This window comes from Harpia harpyja, chromosome 1, assembly GCF_026419915.1.
Source record: "Harpia harpyja isolate bHarHar1 chromosome 1, bHarHar1 primary haplotype, whole genome shotgun sequence".
In the NCBI taxonomy this organism is placed as follows: Eukaryota; Metazoa; Chordata; class Aves; order Accipitriformes; family Accipitridae; genus Harpia; species Harpia harpyja.
In genome coordinates, this window is record NC_068940.1 from 36,727,663 (window position 1) to 36,739,292 (window position 11,630).

Sequence of the window (11,630 nt, forward strand, 5' to 3'; positions counted from 1 at the left end):
GACGTACAAAAATCACAGGAAGAGTCTGCAGTGAGTTGTCATGCTTTGGTACATTTTTCTCTGTATTGATCACTGCTACCTTGGTCTTTTTATTGTTATTAATTTGACTTTGAGACATGTGCCTTTATGGGTCTCAGGTTCCATGTCAGACCCATCTTCTGATTATTCCTCTGCTTGTCCCTTGCGTAACACACCCATCTATCTGCACACTCTGCATCTTACTGTCAGACACTTAAATGAAGGGGATTAAGAACTGAGTCACAAAACACAACTTGTGAAAGATGAAAAAAGGTAGTGTGGGGTAGGAGAAAATCAAGTCCTCATTGTAGCATACCTGTCTTTCCTGGAAATCCTCGGGTTTACAGGTAGCTTTTTGTCTTGCAGCAAGATCCACAGCCTCTCTGACTTCTCTTGCAAGGAGAGGACAGAAGTACCCAGGTATCCTGACCTGCTTTGTCTGTGCTAGCACCTCTCCTGCCTTCACTTGGCACGACAACCTTTGGTTCTCTCTGAGGGTTGCTGTGCAGTTTCCAATTAAGACTTGTGGCAATAACTGATTCTTGTTGGAATTTAATGGCTGCCAACACTAATAGTGAAGGGAATTTTGCCTTCTCAGATGATGCACTCACATGCCCTTTTCATAAATAGGTGGTTAGTCAGCCAGATAGGGTAAGAGCAGTCCACCCAACAAAACTCATTATTTCTCAGCCCCCTGCAATTTTTATTCCGTCATTTCAGAGTGCAAATACCGAGGAAAGACTGAACTACCCAGCCACCTGTGCACTGCAGTATGAGCACCACAGCCCCCCCTACGTTTCACGCGGTGCGCCCTGGCCGCCTCGCCCGCCTAAAAAGCCGATTTTTAATTTTTTTTTTTTTTTTTTTAAAAGAGAGACAGAGAGAAATAGCTTTACGAGCCCGTTCGCTCGAGCGGGTGCCGCTACCTGCCGCGCTGGCCGCCGCCTGCCTCCCGCTCGCCGCCGGCTCCGGAGCCGCCGGCAGCCCCCGGGGAAGCTCCGCGGGCGGAGGCGCGGACGGCGCTGGCGCGGTGCCCTCCTGCCTCGCCTGAACCCTTTCACGAACCGCTTGCCCCGCAGCCTCCCCGGGCCGGGTCGGGCCGGGCGGGGCCGGGCCGGGCCGGGCCAGCCGGCCCCACCTCACCCCACCCAGGGCTCCCATTGGCCCCCGATGAAAGTCCAGCGAGCCTCCCGGCTGCTATATAGGAACATCTGTGGGGAATGGGTGTCTTGTCGCCGCGGCTATGGGAGCCTGCAGCATCTTCCTCCGGCACCCCGCCCTCACCTGCGGCCGCGCCGCGCCGAGCCCCGCCGGGCGCGGAACCCCCGCGCAGCGGTTGTTCGCCTCCTCCCTCTGCGCCCTGCGGCCGGCGGCGACCCCCCCTCCGCGGGGCCGCGGGCACCCCCTGGCCGCCCTGCCCGGCCCCCCCCGCTGGCCGCTGATGGGCAGCCTGCCCGACGTCCTCTGGAAGGGGGGGCTCAAGAGGCAGCACGAAACGCTGGTGAGGCGGGCAGAGGGATGGGGATGCTGCGGCGGGGTTTGGGGGGAGGGGCGGTCAGGGGAGCGCCTCGCACTCACCGGACGGGGGGGGGGGGGGTCTCTCTTCTGCGCCCCCAGGCTGAGTACCACAGGAGGTTTGGCAAGATTTTCCGCATGAAGCTGGGGGCTTTCGACTCGGTGCACATCGCAGCCCCCTGCCTCCTGGAAGCCCTGTACCGCCGGGAGAGCTCCTGCCCCCAGCGCCTGGAGATCAAGCCCTGGAAAGCCTATCGGGACTATCGCGACGAGGGCTACGGGCTGCTGATCCTGTAAGTGGCACCCTGGCGGCCCTGGGGAGGTGCAGGGAGGGCCGGTTGCTCCCCGCGGTGGTGCGGGGTGGGGGGAGCCGGTGCGGGCGAGGGCGGTTTCCGAGGTGCCCGGGGGATGCTGCGGGCGGGCGGCCGCCGCCAGCCAACCTGCCGCTCCCGGCTCCGCGGGGACCTGGACCCCCTCCCCGGGCTGTGCCGGCGGGCTCGCCGCCCGGAGCTGCCGTCCGGAGCGGGTTTCATCCCCTGACCGCCGAGAAGCGGCTGCGGCGTCAAGTTTGCGGCCGTCGGTGCGATGAAGGCGCGTCGGCGCCCGGCGCTGGCGGAGATGTCTCGTTGCACATGCCGCGGGTTTGATGTTTTTTTTTTTTTTCTTTCTTTCTTCTTTAAGCCTTTCTCTTTTCAACCTCGCTGTTTTTAATTCAATCTAGGGAAGGAAAGGACTGGCAGAGGGTAAGAAGTGCCTTTCAAAAGAAATTAATGAAACCCAGGGAAGTTGCGAAACTGGATACCACGATCAATGAGGTACTGTGCTTTGAGAAACTCTTTCCCTATCCCCACTCCACTGGAAACCTGGGAAGTAAAAGCAGATCAAATGATCCTGTTTGCCTGCATAGCTGTTGATTTGCTCTACAGTGGTAAAACCATGAGTTCATACTCTTGAAATCATTCAGGGAATAGTAAGTACAAACTGATTATCAGGGTCTGACCAAAAGGGAGACCACACAGAAACCTGGAATTGAGATTGCCCGTTTCCACAGAACAATAAGATTATTCCACAATGATACGGGCTCCTGCAAACAGAGTTTTTACTTACTTTTCTTGCATTTAGTGTTTTTTGCCCTTACCCCCTTCATTCTTATGTTCCTCCCATCAAGGAACACCTCCCTCTTTAACGTCTGTGTTCCTCATTGAGTTTGAGGAGCATCCGTGATAAACAGCTTTATCCTATTTATTGTGGAAACTCCAGTATTATCCCAGCATCAGACTGAAGCATTTCATCCCTGTGGAGGAAACCTCAGCTCGTCAAAGTACAAGCAGTAATAACATGACAGTTGTGTAAAATACAAGCATACGTTAACACAGGGAAATCAAATCTTGCTCAAAGAACAGGAAACAGAAGTATTCCTCTCTTATGCAAAATTGTTATCTATTTAAAAGACAGCTGAAATGCTAAATTACACAGGATTTTTATTAGCTGAGGTCATTTTATTCCCTTCTTTTCTCTCTCTTCTCTCAACTGCTTAGGTCCTGGAGGACTTCATGTACAGAATAGATGATGTTTGTAACGACAATGGACAAATGGAAGATGTCTATTCAGAATTCAACAAATGGTCATTTGAAAGTAAGTTGTTTTTTCCCTGAGAATGGTATGCGTTTTGTACCTGCCATGGTATTTCAGTTAAAGTAGGATCAGTGATGAATGTGTAGGCTGATTATTTCCAAACTATCAGCTACAATATCATGGAAAGTGGGTTGCAGAAAAGCCAGGGGACTATCAGTAAAAGTGCAAAATTCAGCAGCAGCTATACAAACTCTTCTGTTCGGTTATCTATGTGGCTTGTAAAAAAATTCAAACATTATAGTGACTTATAAATCCAAAACTTGGGGGACTCACAGTGCATTTACCTAGAGCGGGATCAGATAACACATGACCGGTTTTGTCCATCTGATATTTGTTAATTATCAGCAGCACAAGATCAATGAAATGATCCAATAACAGTGAAGAAGTATTCCTTGTAGAGAAGAGTTGGAAAATTCCACTTAAGATGTTTAGTTTACATTGGGGTTGAGAAGCACTGGAATAAGTTACCGACACAGGAGCCTCCATCTTTAGAAACCTTTCAGAGTACACTAAGGAACCATCTGCCAGGAATGACTTAGGGCAGAAGAAACTGCATCAGTTGTTCCCAAGGGGAGGGATGGTTGGGTATAGTGTGTAACTGAACGAGCTCTGCCAGACGTGTCTGCTCGTGGCTGGCTCATCTCAGCAACCTGTGTACTGAGTTCCTGAAAGTGGGGTTTTTTTCTTCCACTGTCAGTGGTGATGGCTACTTTTGGAAAGGGAGAAATAGTGACAGCTTTAAAAAAAAAAAACAACAAAACAAGTGGAAAGTGGTGGAAACTGGTGGTGTGTGGGATGCTGCCAGCGTTTGCAGGTGGTTTCTGGCTGTGGAAAGGGCTAGGAGATGCTGGAGTAGATGGCCTCTTCAGGCCCAGTTTTCCTGCAACTCAGTTCTCTTCAGTAGTGTTTCCTAACAGCTTATTTGCCGAATATGCCAGCCCTGCTTGGCAGAATGATCTGCTGCTTGTGAGGGGATCAGTGGTGATTCTTATTTGTGAAGAAAGTGCTACTATAAGGGCACCTTAGCTAGATATACTGCTACTTGGGTCTGAGGCAAATGTGCAGATGGTGTTTTGAGTGCTGCTTTCACAGGTGTGTACCATAGAACATTTTTCAATAAGGTAATCCAAGCCATTCCTTGACAATAAATGGTGGACACCATGTACCAAACCTAATGCTAGGTTTGCTTAACAACAGGTATCTGTCTGGTGCTGTATGGAAAGAGGTTTGGTCTCCTACAGCAGGATGTAGAAGAAGAAAGTTTGAACTTCATCAAGGCTGTAAAAACGGTATGGAAAAGTCTTTACTGGGGCTGTAGTGATTTTCTACCCCTACAACTAACAAGAGCATACCAGTTTAAATGGGTCACCTGAAAAAAGAAACTCAAACTTCTGTACCACATGTGTATGGGCAGGCAGCCTTGCATATCCAAGGTGACACTTATGTGCAAAACTAGTACTGAATGACTGTCTCATTTATGAAATGCCTAAATCTGTAGGGGATCAATGCTGTATGGATGTCAAGGTAATCCTGGAAATAGAGTTGTCAGGTTGGTTGGTTAACTTTCCTCTCCCTCTGAGACACCTGTTGTGCAACACTGCTGTTTGTTGGGTGGGACTCCTGGAGTTGTGGGGGATTATGCAAATGCTGGGTTTGGAGGTTAGTCATTCCTGCAAGCACACCTGCTGTGCATTTTGCTGCAACTTGGACTCTGGTGATATATATCTGCCTAATTTCAGCCATCTAAAAGTTAGGTATCTAGCCTAGCCTAGTTTTTTAGCTCCATCTGTTGTCAAGGGAGAGAGAGGCACTGCCAAAGGGTGGCTTGTCCTATTCTAAAACAGGTGCCTAAAATAGATAGGATGAATCACCCACTGCAGAAGCCTCCTATCCTCCACTGGCTGTTCCTAATTTTTAGCTGGATATGGTCTAAGTAGGTTGAGACCCATCCTTTCTGTCCAGGATGGAAAATCTGCCAGAATCTCAACTCCCTGAAAATTGCCTCCTACTTTACAGTCTAATTGTGTTCAGAGATTGCAAGTAGATAGATTAAAGAAAGATTTCAAAAACTCTTTCTCCACCACAGATGATGGCTACTTTTGGAATGATGATGGTGACCCCTGTGGAACTTCACAAGGGTCTGAACACAAAAGTCTGGCAAGCTCATACTAAAGCATGGGACGATATATTTAAAACAGGTTCTTGTTTTAAACACAATTTCTCTCCTTTCCCTTCATCTCTGTTTCCTGCTTGGTGGAATTAACTTTCTTCATACTTGCTGCTGCTCTATGCTGCTGTTAATTGCCGCCTTTGGCACAGACTGAGACACCTTTGCTGCAGCTAACCACAAACCTATTCCAAGCATGGGAGCACTGTTTTCTTATGACTAACACTTAGGTCTGGTTGTGGGGCAATACCCAATCCCCAAGGAAGCCCCAGAAATTTGGGAGCCAGCAACATCATGAGTCTACTTTAATCTGCCATAAAAGTAAATAGCCAGAAAGTGTGTAATCTCTTTAAAGGCAAGGTATGTGAGTGAGAAAAGGGACCTCCCTCAAAGGGAGCTGTTTTCTTGAGAAACAAGAATTTTACATGCAACGAAAGCCTATTTGCTAAAAAAAAAAAAAAAAAAAAAAAAAAAAAGAAATGTTAGGTTTTCTGAACAACCTGGATATAGTTGTAAGTCTTAAACAGAAGCAATTTAAATCATAAAGTACAGTTTGGCTTTTTGACAACATATTCTGTCTATTTATGGTGAATTGGCCTTCAAGGTTACAAAAATTACTCTAACTCCAGATATGGAATTAAGTCTATATTTTTCAATATTTTGCTAGACACTGACAGTTATAGCTATAGATTAAGAAAGATTTTGGTGCTTGAATGATTGTAATGCTGAGTGATATATTTCTCTTAGGTATTTGAGTACTTGATACTTCAGGACCTTTGGTCAGCCAGCCACACATGCAATTATTTTATTGCTTCTTAGTTTATGGGTTTTAGGAAAGACACTTCAAACCAGTTTTGTTCAGAAAAAATAGTTTGACACTTTCACTTGACATGAAGAGATCCTTACTAGGAACTAGTCTTAACAATTGGGATATTCATGAGAAAGGGTGGGCAAAATCTAGTCCTCTATATTTAAAAAAAAATAGCATGTAGAAATTTGGCATCTATTTTTGCCTTCCCCTAGTAAATCAAAGGCTTAAATTTCCCCTCAGGGAGTCTGAGTGCTAAGTCTCTTTGATTCTTTAACACATTCATCCCCTTTGAAGATCCAAGCTAATAAATTTTACACACTTGTATTTCTGTTTGCTAAATACTTCATTCAACACATCACTGATTTCCTTTCCTAATTTAAGAAAGCGGAATTCCTAATAGTTTGCAGGAGCTCCTTCTGTTCAGAAGTGATTTTTGTGACTATTTTGTCTAAAAAGTGAAAATACCATTATTTATTCGGTATAATGCTCATTGCTTGAAAAAAAGAGCACAGCTTGGTATCTTCTTTCAAAATCCTGCATGTGAGACATATTTTTGCTTTTATTTTTATAGTATTTTTAGTAATTTTCCATTAATTACCTCCTGCTTCTCCCTCCTCAGCCAAGCACTCAATTGACTGTCGACTGGAAAAACACTCTGCAAACCCTCGGGAGGATTTCCTGTGTGACATCTATTCTGCAGGACAACTTTCCAAGAAGGAGCTGTACGCTGCTATCGCAGAGCTCCAGATTGCTGGCGTTGAAACGGTAAACCTGACTTTCCAAGAGCTTGTTAAAATTAGCATCCTTCTAACTCCCTGCTTTCTTCCATAACCTAACCATCACAACACCTGAGAGTGAGCTAATCCTGTAGTAGCTTCAGTGGCCTAAGTGCAAGTGAATTTTTACCTGAAATCACTAGATTATTTCTTCTGTTCGTTACTCCTAGAGAACAACTGGAATGGCTCATAATCCCTTAGGCTTACAAAATACCGTAAGGCAGCGACCAGCTGTAAATGTTGCTTTGAACTTTTGGCAACTTCTTGTTTCTGTCACCACAAATGGAGGTCTTACGTTTCTTTTTGGTTTGTTTCAGACAGCCAATAGTTTACTGTGGGCTTTGTATAACATTTCACGCAATCCACATGTTCAGCAAAAGCTTTTCCAGGAAATACAGAGTGTTTTGGCTGTTAATGAGAGTCCAAGTGCTGAGGACTTGAAGAATATGCCCTACCTAAAAGCATGTCTGAAAGAATCCATGAGGTAAACTTCTCAAATAATTTGCAAAAAGCAAAATGATCACACAGTTTTTTACCAGCTAGTGTGTACTAAGGAGAAAGAATTTTCTAGTTGTCGGGGTTTCAGCTGGGATAGTGTTCATTTTCTTTCTAGTAGCTGGTATAGTGTTATGTCTTGGATTCAGTGCGATAAGAATGTTGACAACACACTGATGTTTTCAGGTGTTGCCAAGTAGTGTTTAGACTAAAAGTCAAGGATTTTTCAGCTTCTCATGCACAGCAAGAAGGCTGGAGGGGCACAAGAAGTTGGGAGGGGACACAGCCAGGGCAGCTGACCCAGACTGGCCAAAGGGATATTCCATACCATGTGATGTCATGCCCAGTATATAAACTGGGGGGGAGTTGTCCAGGGAGGGATTGCTGCTGGGGAACTAACTGGGCATCAGTCGGTGAGTGGCGAGCAATTGCATTGTGCATCGCCTGTATATTCCAATCCTTTTATTAGTATTGTCATTTTATTATTGTTATTATTATCATTATTAGTTTCTTCCTTTCTGTCCTATTAAACTGTTTTTATCCCAACCCACGGGTTTTACCTTTTTCCTTCCGATTCTCTCCCCCATCCCACTAGGGGGGTGGGGGGGAAGTGAGCGAGCAGCTGCATGGTGCTTAGTTGCTGGCTGGGGTTAAACCACAACACTAGTATATATAATTTTGTTCACCTTGTTGTTTAAGGTAAACTATGATAGATACAGGAAGAAAAAATGCTGGAAATTTAACCCATTTTGTTTTCTTCACTGTAGATTAACACCGTCGGTGCCATTTACCACTCGCACCATCGACACAGAAATAGTTCTGGGGGATTATGTACTGCCCCAAGGGGTAAGTCAATTAATTGAGCTTACTAGAATATTTTGTCATTGATTAACTGTCCTGTAAACCACTGGAGTTGGATGTATTTCAGTCTCAGAGTGACTTTGCCAATGGATGAGTCCCAGGATAAGGAATGAGGAATTCACACCAAGAGTTCCCATAAACTGAAAACCATACCTGCCTGCACTGCTGTTTGATTTAGACAAAAATATTTTGGTGTGCTATTTAAAAAAAAATTTCAAACTTTCCCATGATTTTCTGGGGAAACTATGACCTTTTCTGTGGTGGAAATAATCTTCAGAGAATTACACGACATCTTCTGAGGAAATTACCTTGCCTTTACTGTTGCTTTTTTTTTTTCCATTAACAAGCTGATTCACTTGGTAGCTCTAAGCCAATTTGTAATGAGACTTTCTCTATTGCTTTGTTTGTAGACCGTACTAATGATAAATAGCCATGCCCTGGGCTGCAATGAAGAGTACTTTAATGGCTGGACTCAGTTTAAACCAGAGCGCTGGTTTCAGAAGGACTTAATAAATCCTTTTTCTCATGTTCCATTTGGCATTGGGAAGAGGATGTGCATCGGGCGCCGTGTAGCAGAGCTACAGCTTCACTTGGCCCTTTGCTGGGTAAATACTCTAAAATGGCATTCTGTACACAATGCCTGGTTGTCCAACATTTAGCCTAATCAGAAGATCTAGAAGCCAAAGCATGCTCACTGAATGTTTGTGTTTCAGCTCATTCGCAAATACCAAATTGTAGCAACTGATGACAAACCAGTAGAAACACTCCATTCAGGAATACTGATTCCCAGCCGGGAGCTTCCCATTGCATTTCACAGACGATAAGGTATGTGCGTAAGGGTCTCCTGAGTACATAAGACATTTTTCTTGGAACATCATTTAGAATTTTTATAGAACTGTGAGTGTAAGAGAACAGATATTTTTCTAAGCTTTATTCTCACAATGAGAGATTTATTAAATGCCATCACGTTTCGTTACTTTTAACAGAAAATATTCTATGTACTAAGAAGACAAATTTTGCATGGCTTATGGCTCTGCAGTTAGCTGTCTAGTTTTAAACTCTAAGACAGCATGTCTTCTGTGCATGATGCAGATCAGACATGGGGAAATCAAAATTTATATATTGTAGGAGAAAATAATAGCCATTATTTTGTTATAACTTCTCCACTGCATTTCTAGAAGATATTTCCTGAAAAACAGTATTTGATTTTGAGCTTCAATGTACAGTTTAGAAAGAAAATGCCCTAGTGAAGGAAGAGTACACCAGCGCACTACAGAGTTTAGATAAGAAAACCTGATTTTAGACAGAAGGATAAAGAAAAGAAATATCTACTTGTAAATAGTCATGCAATGTTGCAACTTATTATACGTTTTTGGTTCAAAAAAATTGAATGTAAGATTTTCTCTGCTCACAAGCTTATACAAATAAGCTAACAAAAAATACTGTGGGTGGTATTTTTTTGCTGGCCAACACCACAGGAAAAAAAATCACCCAGTATAATCTGAGTAACTCCTTTAACTGAAGTTCGTTCAGTGCTATTTGCTTTTAAACAATTGATCACTATATACATTCTTTTCTCTTTAATACAGCTGCAGAAAATAAATTACAACCTTGCTGCTGCCTTCTCTGAAAAAATATACATCAACTGGGAAAGTCAAAGCCTATGGTAACCAGTGGAGAAACTGCAATGTGTGTCCCTTGAACAATTGTTGAGCTAGAAATAGTACCAAGAAAAGCTCCCATACTGTTTTATTGGGAAAATGTGATTAGTTAGGTCAGCTGTAATTAGCAATGTAAAAAGGAAAGAAAAATACCATGCACGTTCATATACCTATGCAAATATACTGATTTAGTGCAGCTGAGGGGCTGTACAGGATAGAGCTTGATAATGAGCTGTGGCATGTTATGTATAGTTCTTGTTAGTGCATGGTGAAATTATTATAGCCTCAAGCTGTCCAGCAGGCTAGCTTGGAAAGAGCTGGTTTCCAGTTTGTGGGTGTCATATAGGACACCTGTGGGGACAACAGTCATGACTGAACTGGCCCTGTTAGCTCAGAGTTGAAGAGCTTGGAGAAGTCAGCTTAATGGAAAAGAAACTCAGTCCTTATCAAATTAGCAGTGTCATGAATTAAACTGAGAAGTAAGATGGCAGTCTGTAATAAGGCTAAGAACAGGCCTTAAAAATTAGAATAATTAAAGAAGTATACTTTCCCTAACATTATTCACTTCCTTAATAAAAGGGAAATAAGGACAAGGGTATATAACAGGATTTATTCCTCATGTCTGCACAGTACTTTGAACAGTTGCAGTACTGTGCCTGCCACATACTCTGCTCATACCCAGAGTTTCATGCCTCCAACTCCCACACAAGCCATTTTATCACAAATTTATTGTAAAACCATAGTGGTCTTTTATTGCATGGAAGGCCTTATCCATAAATGGAATCACTGGAATCCTATGGGTTCTGCCACTATTAAATGATGATTATCCTAACAGGATAGTTACTTCATCAGATGAGTAATATAAAATGTATGTTTCAAAGACCCACAGGACATAAGGATCCAAAACATTTCAAAGAGGTCTATTTCTTGTGGAGATTTCAATACCTGCATCTAAAGGTTAAAGTTGTCACTGCCCTGCATGTAATACTGTATGTTAACTATTATGATCACTAGTGTATTTTTCCCATGATGCAGTTTCAAGGACAGGTTTATATATGTAACCATGAATTGTTATTTTTATTTTTTTACATTCTGAAATGATACAAGTCCTTAGCATTTGTTGGTCTGTCTCCTGTGGTTTTTTTTGTTTGTTTTCCTCTGCTGTTATACTCAGACATGTAAATGTAGCCATATTACAATGTGTAAAGCAATTTGTGCATTATCTGAATCTTTCTAGTCAATTTGGTAATAGTCAATTTTGTAATACAATAAAGATTTCTATTTTTTTTCTATAAATACTCTTCTATAGTTTCTTATAAAGTCCTTGTCTTTCATGGTAACTTCTTGCAAAAAAGTTGCTGTGGTATTTTCATCCCTCTGCTTAATATTCTCAATGGGCTTGAACTTGAAATTCTACAAAATCGAGTTACTTTAATTCAACAGTGAAAAACTTCTGCTTTATGATACCCCCCTCAAGTTGCCCGATTGTGTGCTATAATGACACTCTAGCTGGGAAACAGTTTGCAAAGCCCAGCTCCTGGCAAAAGGGTATAGCGGGCACTGCCTGGCACCCGGCCAGTGCTGATGAGGTGGATCCCGGGTTAGCAAGTGCAAGGGAGTTAAGCTCTGCAGCACAGAACCTTGATGCCAGACTCCTTTTGTGCTATTAATCTAGCCGTTCCTTCAATCCA

The 11,630-nt window shown here is 43.5% G+C and overlaps 1 protein-coding gene across 1 annotated transcript; it reads left to right on the forward strand.

The window, feature by feature from the left end:
* Positions 1-935: 935 nt before the first annotated feature.
* Positions 936-11,210, forward strand: LOC128141869 (1,25-dihydroxyvitamin D(3) 24-hydroxylase, mitochondrial). The gene is made up of 12 exons (XM_052787181.1): positions 936-1,519; positions 1,636-1,826; positions 2,255-2,348; positions 3,072-3,168; positions 4,366-4,457; positions 5,255-5,366; positions 6,766-6,911; positions 7,240-7,406; positions 8,185-8,263; positions 8,689-8,883; positions 8,992-9,103; positions 9,868-11,210. Exons 1-11 carry the CDS (start codon positions 1,262-1,264, stop codon positions 9,100-9,102), a joined length of 1,542 nt encoding a protein of 513 aa, XP_052643141.1. The 5' UTR covers positions 936-1,261; the 3' UTR covers position 9,103; positions 9,868-11,210.
* Positions 11,211-11,630: the final 420 nt, after the last annotated feature.